At 44.4% G+C, this 16,831-nt stretch overlaps 2 protein-coding genes across 8 annotated transcripts in view; one reads left to right on the top strand and one right to left on the bottom strand.

Annotated features, from left to right (window-relative positions):
* The window catches only part of F2 (coagulation factor II, thrombin), a 66,695-nt gene extending 55,013 nt beyond the window's left edge, over window positions 1-11,682 (top strand). For both annotated transcript variants that reach the window (XM_053275402.1, XM_053275411.1), the window contains 3 exons: window positions 4,133-4,311; window positions 10,859-10,929; window positions 11,427-11,682. In XM_053275402.1, the coding sequence (XP_053131377.1) occupies window positions 4,133-4,311; window positions 10,859-10,929; window positions 11,427-11,570 (394 nt within the window). In that variant the 3' untranslated portion in view covers window positions 11,571-11,682. The remainder of the gene's footprint in view (window positions 1-4,132; window positions 4,312-10,858; window positions 10,930-11,426) is intronic.
* A 951-nt stretch (window positions 11,683-12,633) lies between these two features.
* CKAP5 (cytoskeleton associated protein 5) overlaps window positions 12,634-16,831 on the bottom strand; it is a 155,547-nt gene continuing 151,349 nt past the window's right edge. For 5 of the 6 annotated variants that reach the window (XM_053275304.1, XM_053275295.1, XM_053275287.1 and 2 more), the window contains 2 exons: window positions 16,080-16,234; window positions 12,634-15,401 (listed from right to left, as the gene is read on the bottom strand). In XM_053275304.1, the coding sequence (XP_053131279.1) occupies window positions 15,153-15,401; window positions 16,080-16,234 (404 nt within the window). In that variant the 3' untranslated portion in view covers window positions 12,634-15,152. The remainder of the gene's footprint in view (window positions 15,402-16,079; window positions 16,235-16,831) is intronic. The other variant, XM_053275325.1, reaches the window with a different exon arrangement.

Raw genomic sequence — 16,831 nt, 5'->3', positions numbered from 1 at the left:
TGAACTCCACCGCATACCCCATTGTGACTATGCGCAGGACCCATTGGTCCGATGTTATATGGTGCCACGCTTGGGCATGGCTTGCCAGCTTGATGGTGATGCTGGTTAAATTCAAGGAGATGGTGTTCCTTGTGTTCAAGGAGATGTTGTTCCTTGTGCTGGCTCTCCTTGTTATACTCAAGGAGATGTTGTTCCTTGGGTTGGTTAGCTTTGGCGTTTTGTTGCAGTTGTAATGAGGAGGCGCACTGTTGGCCGCAGCTGGGCCCTGGCCCAGATCAAAGCTGCTGCTTGGATTGTGGCGCAGTCTTTGAATGGTTGGACTGAGTCATCTTGTTCCTAGGGAAGTACAGGTTTCCTGTTATTATTATTGTAGCGATGGTAAGGGCACTTGAAGTCCCTTCTCTCTGGTTGGTAATATGACGATTGCCTTCTCTGATACTGGTTGTATGGGTGGTATCTGGAGTTAGAGTATCGTGGGTTTGTAAAGGTACGCACTGTGATCTTTGATTTCTTCCACTGCTCCATGTTCTTGTCTGTCTTATCTGAGAAAATACCCACGCCATCAAAAGGCAGAGTCTCGATGCGATCCTTCATGTCTTGCTGCAGTCCTGTTGCCCGCAACCAGGCATGTTTTCTAAGTATAACGGACGTAGTCAAAGTCCGTGATTCCGACTCTGACAAATGCTTGGCGTTCGCCAGCTGTTGGCTGGTGGCCGTAGTTGTCTTTGCGAACACCAATTCAATTTTTTTCACAAAGTCACTTGGGTCTAAAGTTGACCGCTGGTCAAACAGAGCCTCCCAAAGAGAATGCATATATTTTGCTTGACATACAATGTAGTTTGCTATCTTCAAAGACAAACAGGCAGTCGAATAAACGCGTCGGCCTAACACATCCAACTTATGGCCCTCTTTGTCTCCCAGTGTGGTATGTCTTTTGCCACTCTTCAATGAGGTAGCACAGTCTACTACCAAAGGGTTAGGAGCCGGGTGTCGTAGAAGGTACTTGTTCTCCTCCTCCTGTATACGATACAGCGCCTCTAGGTGCTTGGAGGTGGGTGCTGAAGTTTGTAACACTTCCCATGCCAACTTTGCTGCCCTGGTGATATGAGGAAGCATGGGTATAAATACGGGCTGTAACCCGGAAGCAGTCCTCATCATATTGTACATGGGATCTTCTGAGTCCGTAGACTTCTGTTTGAGATGTAATCCCAACACCTGTGCCATCTCTGCTACCTGTTGATGGTAATCTTTCATCTCTTCATTTGGAGATATGGATGGAACTGCAGCAACAGCTGGATCTGGGTCCGGTAGACTAGGTTCCTCTGGTTCCCCAGGGACATGGTCAGAAGAATCAGAGGTGTAGGGATCCTCATCATCTTCATCATAATCAGTATCTGAGGGAATAGGCGAATTTCCAACCGCCGTGCTGGCAACCTGAATTGGTACTTGTGGAAGCTCTGTCTGCGTGGACATCTGACAAAGAGTCGGTCATGGCGCTTCAGTTGGTTTGGGTGCAAAGGAAGTCTGTAGCGAAACTGTTCGCTGCTGCTTTACAGGCACAGTGGTCTGAACTGCAGACTCGGCGTGCACCACTGCGGTACATGAGGTTTGCACCGCTGATTCCTTCATTTGTCTTAATTTTTCCTATTCCCATGCCCTTAACCATTGGAAGAAGAGTGAATATTCCTCTTCGGTCACCATGTAGGAGTCTCCCCAGCCTCCCTGAGGCAGGAGACTGCTGACCGGGGTGCCCTTCAGTGAAAGATATGGAGTCTTGGGAACAGAATCTGGCATAAGAACATTGTCCTGGAATGTGTCCTTGAACCTCACAAAGGTTCCTGTGGAAGGTGTGCTTTCCTCCGAGTGCAACAAGCGTAACAGCCAGGTGGCAGAGAGGGTCCGCATGCCCGCAGGAGGCACTGGGCATCCGTCAAAGTCCTCCAAGTCCTTTCCTCCTGGAAATTCGTCCTCAACGTCAGCATTGAGTTCTGTGTCGAATATGACTGCAACCATCTGATCCAATGCTGTATCCAGTGGCCTTGCAGTGATCAATGTCAATGTTGACACCGAAGCTACAGTTATCTGAGATGTCGATGTCGATGCTGTGGTAGTCTTTGTAGCAGTCTTTGATGCCTTAGCAAGACGATGCCGACATTTTCACGGTCGACGTCGACGCCCGATGTCGAGCGCTATCTGGGGCGGAGACTGGGGTCGCCGGAGACTGACGTGGCATGGGCACCGGAGACAAAGAGGCTGCCCGATGCCGAGAGGCCTGCAAGGACTGTAGTCCCGAAGGCAAAGGGGTATGAGTCCTCTCCTTCGGATGGTGCTCCTTGTGCCTATGCTTCTTTGGCGGTTCTGCCGCCGAGGAGTGGCTCTTTCTCTTTGGGCTGGATTGCGGGCCCACTGGTTTTTTAAATGGAGCTGCCCAATGTCGAGGCAGTCGATGCCGAAGTGGTCGCCTTCGAGGCCGAAGTGGTTGATGCTGGAGCGGTCGATCTCGAGGCTCCTGTTTGGGACGAACCTTTTTCTCCCGCCGGGACCACTTTCATGGAGGTCTTTTTAGATAAAAGAGCCAGAAAGACCTTCAACCGCATATAATGATTTTTCAACGTCTGCTTGTTGAAAGTTACACAGATGGAACATTGAGTGATATCAGGCCCCACGCCCAAACAAAATAAACACTGAGCGTGGTCATCAGTTTAGGGGATTTTACCGCGACATCTGCAACACTTTTAAAAGGTTGTTTTCACCTTACTTGATTTTCCTTTTCCAGACATCTTATCGTCTGTGTCAGTAAAAGTAGAGCAAAAGTAGAGTAGTCATTTGTTCCAAGGTCTTAGGGAGAGACAGAGAATAGTACCAAACAGAAGGAGTTCTGAGAGAGTCGTCTAAATCCAAGTCCAAAGGTCGTCAAGAAAGAGTCAGAAATATCACCAAATCCAAAGGACAAGCGAAAGAATTGTCAAAGTCCGTTTAGCAAGAGGTCAGAGGGTTTTAGCAAATAAACAAACTGATTAACCGAGGAGCTAACTATTCCGAGGTCTGATCGCTATGGTGGTCAGAAAGAAACTGAGTGAAGGGACGCCCAACCACCGCTAGAGGGTACTGCAGTCACATGCAGGCGGAAGTTCCTGGTGTCGCGAGGAGCTAACGATTTCTACCCAAAGCTGATCTGCTCAGGCACAGAACCCACTACTTATGAATGTTGGAACCACTATCCAGATCTAAGGGCTCCAATTGGATTTGTGTGCATCATTCTGTGGATAGGCCCCATGCACACTGGATATTCAGAGGGGAACAATGTCTCCAGTATTGCTGAATTTTGCAAGAGTTGTCGGCAAGGTGTAGGATACCAGATAAAACATACAAGCATGTGAAAAACTGAGCCCTGGCCAACATATCCAAATAGCTATGGCTAGTCAATAGGGACTCCCAAACGCATATAACTATGGATGGACACAGCAACAGGTTTTAAAGCATCTGGCTAGGTTTTCAGAAAACTGAGTATCGGGGTCATGGTGAGTATATATAATATATATTATCGTGGTATAAACAGCCTTTTAAAATTGTGCTTTCAAAATTTGGGGGATAAATATCAGTCAGAGTGCATAGGTGTGGACCCCTTTACAAGTAAGCTTAACTAGGGGAAGATGATAGAGGATGGTCACCATATGGTGACTCTTTTTTGTAATCTTCTATGATGTAAACTCTGCTTCAGTCAAAAAAAAATTTTTTTTAAAGCTCCTGTTCCCATAATTGCAAAGAAAAGCCTTAAAACATGGCCAGGAGTGGAATGCTCAGAGGTTGCCCCCTTCTTTCCGCCTTGCTGGCAATCCCTGCAGATGACATCCCACCTAGTACCCCAATGGGCTCCTATCTTCTTGCAGCACCCCAATTCTTGCCACAAAATTATTCAAATCTTATAAGAGGCCCCATTTCCTTTTAGTTTGCAGTCAGGCTGTATTGTGCAAATGGAGTACATGAAATTAAACAGGCTCGTTTTAAATGGTTTGTCTGGATGACAGTTTGGACTTGATGGCTGCAAGAGTTCACACCTGCTCTGTAGTGTCCCCATGTGGTGATAAACAACTATTCCTATTCCACCCCCCACCCACCCCCACCAATGCAGGCTGATGCTAACAGGATACAAAGGGCGTGTTTCTGGTTGGGGAAACCTGCAAGAGACCTGGAGCTCTGGTAAGGCAACTACACCAGACGTCTTACAGAAGCTGAACCTTCCCATTGTGGATAAAGCCACCTGTAAAGCATCCACCAAGATTAGAGTCACAGACAACATGTTCTGTGCAGGTAGGTTTTCTTAAGGGGAAATGTTTTATCCTGGATTCCAGGTGAGGAAGAAACTGGTGAGGTCCTGTGTGTGTGTATGATGAGGAATAGTAAAGGATCAGTGCCAATCATTCCAAATGTCTCAAGGAAGTGAGCCAAGCCATATACAGTAAGGGAACTGGAGAACGAGCCACTGTGACTTAAATAAAAGCTAATCCAACTCCTTCAGGCTGGTGGACCAGAACCACTCTGGCCAGGCACCACCTGCCTGAAAACCGCTCTTGCCCCTGAGCACCTTGGCTGACCCACCCCGCCTCTGACGTTCTAATTGGAACTTGGCAAGCAGTTTATCTTGGTGCATGATATCTCTGACCTCCTCAAAGGGTCCTTGTCTGTTTTGAAATTGGAGGACTGACTGGTGACCTTTAGCTTCTTTATACTCTGGAATGAGGAATCCAGTTTGTTCTGGAGCAAGGCTTCTTGTTCTAGAATAGGAACATAGGAAGCTGCCATATACCACGTCAGACCATTGGTCTAGCTAGCTCATTATTGCCTACACAGACTGGCAGCGGTGTCTCCAAGGTTGCAGGTAGGAATCTCTCTCAGCCCTATCTTGGAGAAGCCAGGGAGGGAACTTGGAGCCTAGATGCTCTTCCCAGACCATCTTCCATCCCCTAAGGGGAATATCTTACAGTGCTCAAACATCAAGTCTTCTATTCATATGCAACCAGGGCAGACCCTGCTTAGCTAAGAGGATAAGTCATGCTTGCTACCATAAGACCAGCTATCCTCTCCATAAAAATAAAGGAAACAGTGGGTGCCACTGTTTCTGGCCACCAGGCAGGGCATTATGGTATATATATTGATTATAAACTGACAATGACCACTTAGACCCGATCCCATCCCTGGAGACCAAGTGTCTGTTCTTCCATGCATTTCTGGAGGCCAGAAACCTAATCCATTTGCTCTCATATGTTCTGGGGTTGATGGTCACAACAATTTATGTAATTGGAGATATTTCTTTGTCATGTATTTGCGTATTCACAATTGGAATTTTAAAAGAGTGTTCTGGGACCTCTATAAATCCTATCAGTGGTATTGGCTCCCTGGGATCTCAGTGCCCCTGGCTGTCATGGTGCTTGTCCATCACGCCTGCTTCTGGTCAATTATCACAAGCTGTTGGCTCATTGTGCCTGTGCATAGGAAATACCTGCAAGGCAGAAGAAACTCTGGAATTTGTCATTCTTGAGAGGGCCTATTGCAGAGGGAGGTATACACTTCTTTCTGCCTCTCAAACAAAAAGCCCTACAGACACTTATAAAAGCTTTCTTGCACACATACTATCCCTCTCTGTGTTCTAGAGAAGAATTTAGTCATTGGCTCACTATTAGTATGTTGCTTGTTTGGTTGCAGCAAATCTCACAAGATCTGGACACTCTTCAAGTCTCAATAAATATCCTTAAGCATGATCTACAGTTAAGCCTTGTAGTAATGGGCCTTCAGCACAAGCTGGGGGGACCCTGGACCTCGGGGGCTGGGTGAAGTGGCCCTCTGCGCCCACCCCCCACTTGTATTGTGCTGACAGGTGCCCTCCCAACACAAAATGAGATTACATCCCAGAGGCCTCCTCTCATTTAGTGCTGGTAGAGGTATTTGGCAGCTGGAAAGGCTGCTCTCGTTCATCTCACCAGCATTATCACCTGGATGAAACTGGTTCACAAAAAGAGATGGTCCAAAACTCTGTTATGACATCCTCCCATCTAGTGCCTAGGGATGTGCATGAACCTGTTCGGAGGCCCTTTACGGGCCTCCAAACAGGTTTGAACACTGGCCAGTTCAAAGGTTTGACAGTGTGTGTGTGGGGGGGGTACACTTACCCCTCCCTCCGCTTCCGCCCCACCGGCGCTGGTTGGAAAATTGATCTGGCAGGGTGGCAGCGTACCTCCCTGCTGCCCGTCCGCTCTCCGGACCAGAAGTAGTGGGTGCGTGCTCTCCAGTGTGCGCTCGCATGCTTGCTACTTCCTCCTACATCCAGTCCAAAGAGTGGATAGGGTGGCAGGGAGGTACACTGCTGCCCCACCGGACCGGTTTTCCAGCCAGCTCCAGCAGGGGGGGAGCCGGGGGGGGACAGAGGGAGGGGTTATTGCACCCTCCCCCACCCTTAAAGTTATCCCCCCTGCTGGTTCCATGAGCATCCCTAGTAGTGCCCTGAAGGACATCAGGCAGGTCAGAAGTTTGGCTGAGCCAGCACCACGTGCTAAGTAAAATTGCAGCAGAGCAACCGCTTCCAACTTGGGATGGGGGAGGGAAAAGCAGGAGACAGGTATAGAAAAACAGGCCAGGGATCCTGTCTGCTGATACAATTCAGCCAAGAAGAAACACCAGGCAGGCTGAAGATCAAGAAGTGCCTCAGGCCTGCCAGATTTCAAATGTTTATGCTTGTAGCCTGAATGTATGAGGCAGATGATGAAAACAATGCACGCAGCAAGAAAAACAGGCTGCAGAGAGCTGGTTCCAAACCTACAATGTGATTTGGTCTTCACACAGTGAAATAAAGGCGGATTATGTGCCTCACAGGATAGGTGCACTCTGTGTGTGAGATTGTCCTGAAGCTGATAGAGGCAACAGTTTCATATCAAAGTAACAACTAATGAAAGAGCAGTGAAAGCAATAAGGAGCATTGCATTGATGGAACTGATCTCCACCATTTAGTTGATCTTTAATGTGCTGTATGGTGTGGGACCTGCATATCTGACACATCACCAACTACTTTTGAAGCTGCTTTAGAATGAGTTAGACCTTTAGTCCCTCCAGCTCAATACCCTGATTGGCAGCATCTCAGATGTCTGGAGATACCAGGGCCCTTTTATATATAAAGTAAATTCTCTGCCCACATAGCTATAGCCCCACCCTTGCCTGTACACTGGGGTTGCCCTTCAGAGGCATTCTACCAAGATGAGGTGCTAACAACTGGGAAGAGAGCCTTCTCAGTTGTGGCATCTTACTCCTGGAACTCTCCCCAAGGTGGTTTACCTACTTTGATGTCCTTTTGCTGCCAGGTGGAGGCTTTGTATTTTCCCAGGCCTTTCATTTTCTGTCAGTTTTATTGCTGCTGTCTTTTTCCAATTGTCATTTTTTTCATTTTTAAGCCACCTTGTATATAGAAGGGTAGTAAATGAATAAAATAAAAGATGAAGGGCAGCTCCAGCTTTCTGTAGCCAACATGACACATGGCAACTTCTGCCGTAAATACATACGGTTGTTGGTTATCCCCGCCCCCCCCACATATCCGCATTGAGCACCACTGCTTGGCTTACATTCCTCAACATGTGTACACAGATGAATGACAAACCAGCTTATGCAGAAACTGTTCAAAAAGTGGAAACATGAAGTGGAGATGCCCTGAGTGACTGCAGTAAAGCCTTCTGCATGGCTGCTTAACCTAAGAGAGCAAGCACATCAGTATCCTTTAATCCTGTAGTCCCATTTAGACTTTTCCCTCCCCAAATCACTCATGGTTACCAGGGGTATATCTAGGGTGGGGCAGGCAGGGCACGTGCCCTGAGCACCACTTGAAGGGGGAGCCATTTTTTAAAATAATTTTTTTAAATGGCCACCAAAAATAAAATGGCCACTGTGCATGCTCAAGTGGCCTCTGTGAGGCCCTAGGCCATGACAGGCCTTGCAGAGGCCATTTGAGCATGCACGGTGGCCATTGTTTTCAGTGGCCATTTTTAAATAATATTTTTTTTTTAAAATGGCCTCCGCACATGCCCAAATGGTCCCTGCGAGGCCCTAGAGGCCAGCAGGGGGAAGGGAACCTTTGCAGATATCCCCCACGGCCTTTAGGAACCCCCCCAAAGGGGCTACAAGTTAAAATAATAATTATAATATATAAGCCACTGTACACATATTCAGATTGGCACTATGTACAGAGAATCAGGTCTTGTGAATACTGAGCTGAAGCTTATGAGCTAGGATTGTATTCATTTGCTCTTACTTTGCTTCTTGTGATAACTGAGTTAAATGTGATGTCTTAATAATATGGCTATTAATGGTGAGTTTGTCTTTAAATCAGTGTGAAATCCTTAGTATTAAGGCCCATTGGGAGTTTCTTGCTCTTTTTCCTTCATTTTAACTGTCTTTCTAAAATACTAGAATATATCCCAAGCCGTGACACAGTTTACTCTGCATATCCTTTAATTATTTTCAGAGTATCTGGGAAAAGTCAAATTCTCCATTTATTTTTAAAACTTATGTAATAGTGATGCTACAATGAGTAGTAGAGAATTAGACAGGCACTTCTGTTTAGTTTTCCAAGTACACCTCCACATAGTATTTGGGTATTTCATAAGCCCCAGCGTAATGAAATTTGTAGTTTTCCAGCATTTTTTGGTCTGGCTACGTCCACTGCTAAATAGTTTTTGAAATATTAAAAGATTAACAAACTTGACTTGTATTTTCAGCTGAAATTATGGTAAAGTTATCTGAAAGATGGGTGTCAGATGTTTGAACAGGGGGCACAATTTCAGTGCTTGCCCGAGGCACTATTTTCCCTAGATACGCCTCTGATGGTTACAGCTCTGCAAGTAGGTAGGGTGTCATGCCACAAAGTTGTTACCCACCCACCCCCTCTCTCCAGCTGCTCACACTTATGGTGGTGCTCATTTGCAGAAAGAAAATGCAAATTTCACAGTTAGAGAGTCCATCTATAGATGACCTGTACCAGAGGACTGGAAAGCAGCAAATGTAACACCGGTTTTCAAAAAGGGATCCAGGGGTGATCTGGGAAGTTACAGGCCGGTTAGCTTAACATCCTTTCCAGGCAAATTGATGGGAAGCATCCTCAAGGATAAAATTGTAAAGCACATAGAACAGGCCCTGCTGGAAGTGAACCAGCATGGCTTCTGCAAAGTTAAATCTTGCCTCACAAACCTTTTCGAGTTCTTTGAGAGTGTCAACCAATGTGTGGATCAAGGTGATCCACTTGACATACCTGGACTTCCAAAAAGCTTTTGACAAAGTTCCTCATCAAAGACTCTTGAGGAAACTTGGCGGTCATGGGATAAGGGGACAAGTACATGTGTGGATTGCTAACTGGTTGAAAGACAGGAAACAGAAAGTAGGTATAAATGGAGAGTTTTCACAATGGAGGGAAGTAAGAAGTGGGGTCCCCCAGGGATCTCTATTGCTTTTTAACTTATTCATAAATGATCTAGAAATAGGGATAAGCAGTGAGGTGGCCAAATTTGCAGATGACACCAAACTCTTTCGGGTAGTGAAATCCAAAACGGATTGTGAGGAGCTCTAAAAGGATCTCTCCAAACTGGGTGAATGGGCGACAAAATGGCAAATGCAGTTCAGTGCTGGCAAGTATAAAATGATGCACATTGGGATAAAAAACCCGAACTTCAAGTATACGTTGATGGGATCTGAGCTGTCAGTGACTGACTAGGAGAGAGATCTTGGGGTTGTGTTGGACAGCTTGTTGAAAGTTTCGACTCAGTGTGCGGCAGCTGTGAACAAGGCCAATTCCATGCTAGGGATCATTAGGAAGGGGATTGAAAATAAAACTGCTAATATTATAATGCCCTTATATAAAACAATGGTGCAGCCACACTGGGGTTACTGTGTACAATTCTGGTCACCACATCTAAAAACGGACATTGTAGAACTGGAAAAGGTGCAGAAGAGGGCAACCAAGATGATCAGGGGCCTAGAGCACCTTTCTTATGAGGCAAGGCTACAAGACCTGGGGCTATTTAGTTTAGAAAAAAGATGACGGTGGGGAGACATGATAGAAGTCTATAAAATCATTCATGGTGTGGAAAAAGTGGATAGAGATAAATTCTTCTTCTCACGTAACACTAGAACCAGGGGTCATCCCATGAAATTGATTGCCGGGAAATTTAGGACCAGAAAACGGAAGTACTTTTTCACACAACACATAATCAACTTGTGGAATTCTCTGCCACAAGATGTGGTGACAGCCAACAACCTTTGGATAACTTTGGCTTTAGATAGCTTCATGGAAGAGAGGTCTATCAAGGGCTACTAGTCAGAGGGCTAGAGGCCACCTCCAGCCTCAAAGGCAGGATGCCTCTGAGTACCAGTTGCAGGGGAGTAACAGTAGGAAAGGGGGCATGCCCTCAACTCCTGCCTGTAGGCTTCTAGCAGCTGTGTGAAACAGGATGCTGGACTAGATGGGCCTTGGGCCTGATCCAGTAGGACTGTTCTTATGTCCACTACTGTATGCTTGAGACGCTGGAGAGAGGAGGCAGGTGACACCTCTGGGGCATTATTCCCTACCCACTTTCAGAGCTGTAACTAAACAGTGTGGGGAGAAAAATATCTGAATGGGGCTTCTGTCTTCTGATATTAACTACTATATAAATTTACATTAAAATCAGAAGGAATAGTAGTAAGAGACAGTGATGAGGAAACCTGTCTGAAACCTTGGAGAAGCTGCTGACGGTCAGTGTAGACAATACTGAACTAGATCAACCAATGGTCCAACTCCTTAGAAGCATAAGAAACTATCATATATGATTGTCTTCTCTCTTTTTAGGGTACAGCCCTGATGACAGCCAAAGAGGAGATGCATGTGAGGGCGACAGTGGGGGTCCTTTTGTCATGAAGGTACATTTAATGTTCAGAGTGATAATGCACATGAACCTTTTAAAGAGTAGCAACAAAAGGAAGCTGCTCAAGGTACAACTAACCACCATTTCTTGTGTGGGGCATGAGCCCAATCCTGGCCTAAATTTCACACGGAGCTTCGTATATTCTAAGATTGGGTGCAGGGAAACTACTGGGGATCACACAGATGAAGGCTTGTAGGTCTACCCTTTTAAGTTGCTAGTGACAAACATCTTATTCAGCATTTCCACTGCCTTTTGAAATTAATAGGCATTACTAAACACACAGACATACCTTTGCAGTCATAAAAGAGGGGAGGAGGTTTTGGTTTTAAATTGTCTCAGGAAGCTGCATCCTGCACCCAAGATCATATTCTTGCAGAATACATCTCCAAGACCTGCCTCTAATGCGTTTCTCTTTCCTAACCTGTTTTGGTTTTTTTTTTTTTGCAGTATGCTGACTCCTTTGATAGTCTGTCTTATTTCTCCCCTCTTCAGAACCCAGATGACCAGAGATGGTATCAAGTGGGAATTGTCTCATGGGGAGAAGGTTGTGATCGTGATGGCAAATATGGATTCTACACCCATGTCTTCCGTCTGAAGAAATGGATGCAAAAAATTATTGACAAACATGGGTCTTAAAAGAATTATCTAAGTAGCTGCACCCTGGCTGATAGACCTAACGATAACACTAACAATGCCTAAGGATGGAAACTTATCCGGGCACAACTCCAATAAAGGTTCTGCGCCAAAATCTCATGCTCTGGTATCAATAATGAGAATTGGACCTTGCTTTCCAAGGCAATATAAGCACTACTTCTGGTCAAATTACCAAGTTAATGAATGAGCAGCCTGTTCATTCAGAAATACCTCTTGAGTCCAATAAGTCTGACTCCCAAGTGTGCACAGGACTACAGTCTTAGCACAGGAAACTTCAAATTATGTGGTTTTAACATAAGCTACGATCACACTGGTCTAGCTCTAAGGTGCCTCTAAGGAAACAGTTTTTGCTTCCAGAAAAGGGTCTGGGGGAAGAGACTGTCCTGTAAGCTTCGCCCATCTCAAAACTTTGAACAGGGAAAGGATATTATTTAGTTTGAAATTATTGGATTTAACACACCACTATTGTCTTACAAAGCTAAGAGACATGCAGAAGTTTTACTATGAAAGTACATCTCAACAACGAACAAGGTTTGGCATTAAGAGTAGCAAATGGAGGACCATCTTATGTTTTCTTTGTGATGGGAATGCTATTGCCGGGGTGTGTGTGTGGAAATCATCTCTCAGTAGTTAGTTCCCATGCTGCAATAGTCAAATATAGAAGTGCCAGTCACATGTGTGTCCCCCACCCAAGGCTAGTGGTCCTCTTGATGGGGCTGTAGTGCTTGAGCAGAAGTAGCCCCATGGTCAGTGCTTTTACCTATCTGTGCCAATGAGACATGGGAACTAGCCACAAGGAAGCAGAATTACAGAAGAATGTGACATGTACATTGGGCCAGAGTTATATTGGGCAAATTTAGCAAAGATCTACCTCTTTGTAACTTGATATGACAGGTCCCGATCTTCACTTGATTAAAGAAAGGGGGAAAAGCAAACCAAGTAGAACAGGCCAGGCATTCTGTCAATTCTTCGTTGTATGGCAGACTGCAATAGTGATGGGCAGATGTATAAATGGGCAATAGTGCAAGACAGGTTATACCAGCAGTTGGTGGGATGTACTTTTATTCAATCAATTAAAAAAAGCCATAGCATTTCTCCAAGCAAAACAATGTATCCCACTATTTCCAGAGCTGTTAATTGAGCCTTTTTCTACTGCAACAACCATTCCTCCACTGAATGAGTGAAGTTCTATTAAAACGTTTTCACAGACACACAGTGGAGAATTGAAGTGGTCAAATTCCATGAATATAAACAAGCAATGTATTTGTTAATGTGCGTCAAGTGTTATTTTTCATACATTCCTTAATATCATCCCCCTCAATGAAGAAAAGCCGATTCCATTTCTCCTGACATACCTTTCATAACTGTATCACCAAGATTTAGGGAATACAGAGAAGTTTAGTAGTAAAATTTAACATTTATTCAAATGTACTGTAGGAACATTTCCATTGGTGCTCTGTTTAAGCTTCATTTAGCTTAACCTAGAATTTCTGAAACTAATATTGAAAGGGGAAATACGTATCAGAACTAAAACCACAATCGGTGGGTGAGGGCCGGGAAGTATCTTCTAAGACAATGAAGAAAGCTTGCCTCAGAAATTTCATTGCATTTATGACGCACGCACACCCCCACCGCAAATTGCATTTCTGGCTGCCATTACTTCACAATTCAGCACATTATACCAATGTGGAACTGATTCAATCAACTCTAATAGAATACTTTGCTATATAATGAAATTAAGAATAGCATGTCTGGAAAAAAAAAAGGAGTATGCACTAAAAAGTGCACAAGAGGAAAATTATATTCCAGAAACTAAGCATTTTTGCACGATTTCAAGGCACCCCATAGTGCTAGCAAGTGATGATTGGCAACTTAAATACACAGCCCACTTTCCCTCTGTTCTGACAGGTGCCAATTCATTTTTTGTAGCTGCAGCAGACTTATAAGAAACAACTTCAACTGAAAAAAGCCCCACTTTATAAATAATTTCAGGCCAACTGGACAGAATTCTCCCAGAAATCCAACAGTACATATAATCACTCTATAGTGGGCATCACCTTAAAAACCAGGGCATACATCATCCATGCAAATAGTGGCCAATGAGGTTACTACAGTCAACTATCAATTTGGTTTGCAGTAGATGCAATATCAAACTATGGTATAGACAGTGTTATCTAATCAAAGTGTAACAAGCATGATGAAATGCAAATGAGCCTAAACCTCCATCTAGCCATAAGAACAGATATACTAGGAATTAGGGTTATGCAGTAGCAACGTAACTTAGTTCAAGTCATCTAAGCTGGAAGCAGCAAGGAGGACTAGCTTAGAAGATACAACAAAAGCCCTGTGTGCTGAGAACATTCTGGGGTTCAGATCATAAGAGGCACAAAAGTGCAGTTAAGAGTGCATAACCCATTCCAAAAAAGCAAGATTCAGAAAATTCCTACAACCAACTGGATCGGTGACCATCAATTTGCACAGGGTGATCCACTTCAGAACAGAAGCATTTTGGAAGCAGGGTTCCAGTGCGGCATTCTCAACTACTGGCAGCAATCACTGGTTGTCCAAACCCATTTTTAAAAAGCAATTTCAGGCTGACAACTGAACTGAAATTTGCCAGAATCAAATTAGCACATTTAGATATGTTGGGTTCCAGCAATGACCACGTGAGGGGGGAAAACTATCTTCAGAAGAACACAGACCAACCAGTCTTGAATATGAGAGATATTGTTAAACCAGAGATTAATCCAATTCCTCAAAAGGAATGGAAGTATCATAGCACCTAATGACTAACTAGCCTAAGATATGGAGAAGGAAGGGGCAGTTTGGAAAGGCATTTTCTAGGGTGTAAGCTGTTCTGCCTCTTCTCCAAGCCATTCTGGAAGTTGTGGTAAGAGCAACAATGCTACTGATCAAAATCAAAGGCTTCTTCCCCCTGGAGGATGCTGCATCTTTAGTGTCACAGCTTCTCCATGTTGTCCAAATGAAAGTCAGCCCATTGCGAAGATTTAGGCAGCAGCTCACCCACAGCTAGAAATGCTGAGTTACTGGCAACTAGGGATGGTCATTTCCCACCAACATCACCGTTGCTTCCAGAGAGTTAATGCAAACTTTATTTACAAAAAGACATTTAAAATTAGTTACTTCATGCCATGCGTCCGTACAGAAACAGTTCAAGGATTATATGGAGAAGAATTTCACAAAATTAAAAGTGAATCCACTGAAGAGCTTCTAAGAGTTAAGAGCTAGGAAAGATAAGACAACTTTACAAATAAAAACAAGTTATGAGAAACTGGACTAAGCAGGAGAATGGTTGTTTACAGCTCTGTACACTAAAACTAACACACAGTCTTATATGGTCAAGAGATGCTCACAGAGAAGCAAAGTATGTACAAAAGACTTTGTGCCACAATGACTTGGATAATTCTCCAAGATCTGCTGTATTATACACATAAACCAGTTTGTATACATGTGGCCTACATGAGGCCACTTAACTATGAAGACTTCTAGTTTAGTAAACTAAAGCTGGACAGCTCTGCAACAGCCATGCTGTCTTACGCAATTTCATTTGCGACTGCTTTTTATTCTCTCCAGTCTTTTTTTCAAGTCATCAATATTGGATGCTGTGGAGGAAGAAGTGGTGTTTCCAGTGCCAGAGGAGTGAGTCTGATTGGAGTCAAGATCGATGTGCTGGTATTGTTCCCGTGACTCACGAAGCTGTGAAAGCTTACTGTGGAGCATGTCTGTGGAGGATGCAACTGTAGGAGCTGATGGTTTGGACAGCTGGGAGGTTAGCGGTGCTCTGTCTTCCTGCTGTGGATAGAGACAATATTGAAGTTGCTTGCATACACAAAAGCTTTATTATATTTATATATAGCCTGGTGTGTGTATCCCTAGGCCATGTACATAATTTAAAATACAAACGTAAAAGCAGTTTTAATTTGTGTCACTGGGTTTGTGTTCTGCCACACTTACAATATGGGAAACATTTTTAAAAAGAGCTAAAGAATAGTGGCTTCTCATTCCTTTAAAATGCAATTCTGATCACAATGGTCAAGTTGCGTGATAGATGTACCCCATCTTGGTGTTTCACAATAAATAGTACAGCATCTGTCAGCTACAGAGAAGTTTACTCTTATAAGCATAATGTATGGTAAACTAACACGTGAACTCGTTGCTTGAACCCACATCAAGCATCATGCCTATAGTCCCACTCCATCCTCAGAGTAAGACAGGCTCTGTAAGACAGGGAAAGCAACAGCACAAATCACAGATCACTCATGCTTTGTCTTTCGTCATTTTTATGTAATGTCTGACATGGCTCTCAGTTCCAACTGCCTGTCTCAAGAAGATTCTAGTGAAAGCAAGTAGTCTACAAGCAAAGACCGCTGTACTAATAGCAAATATGCCATGAGAAAACAGCATTCAGTATAAAAGACTAGGGACAATACTGAAGCAGGCATTGCTATCTATCTAAAATCCATATAGTACCTTTGCATTGTCAAGGCCACATCGCTGTCTGAGGATTTTTAGCCTTTCCAGGTAGACGGAAGGCCCCACCTCTTCCCCATTTGTATTTCCTATAGATGAAGAGACTGTATTGGTAGGAGTGGGGATACACGATACCTCCATCTGTGGAGAAATACCTGGAAAAGGAAAAAAACACACACACAAAGTGATTCCATGAAGATACCAACAGATGATTGCAATGTTTCTTAGGGTTCTTTCTGGCTTTGTGTTGTGTGGAGTCACCGAGGTTCCTTCCTTCCTTCCAGTTCTACTGGGATAGCCTCAGAAGCCTTGGAGCACATGAGATGAGTACATAAGAACAGGTTGCTTACCTGTAATGGGTGATCTCTCTGGAGATCCATGTTCACTCACAACTGGGTCTTCTGCACCTGTGCAATAGTCCCACAGAGGATTATCAAGCTCCTAGAGGCACTCTCCAGCATTCGGAGGCACATGGGGGTGTCTGTTTAATTAGGTGGGAGAGCGCCTTCTCTCAGTTCTGGAAGCAGCTGCTGCGATGTGTAAAGCATTGAAGATCATAAGAGTCCAAGTGAGAACAGGTAAGAGACAAATACTGTGGAGACACGCTAGCAGTGGGGTAGGTCACGTGGCTGTTGTGAGTGAACATGGATCACCAGAGAGATCACCCGTTACAGGTAAGCAACCAGTCTCTCTCTGAGGTGATCCATGTTCCCTCACAAATGGGTGGGTGCTAGCTGCATTTTTTCCAAAAC

This window comes from Hemicordylus capensis, chromosome 1 (genome assembly GCF_027244095.1).
Source record: "Hemicordylus capensis ecotype Gifberg chromosome 1, rHemCap1.1.pri, whole genome shotgun sequence".
NCBI lineage: Eukaryota > Metazoa > Chordata > Lepidosauria > Squamata > Cordylidae > Hemicordylus > Hemicordylus capensis.
Note: the sequence above shows the minus strand (reverse complement) of the source record. Positions and strands in the feature narration are given on the sequence as shown.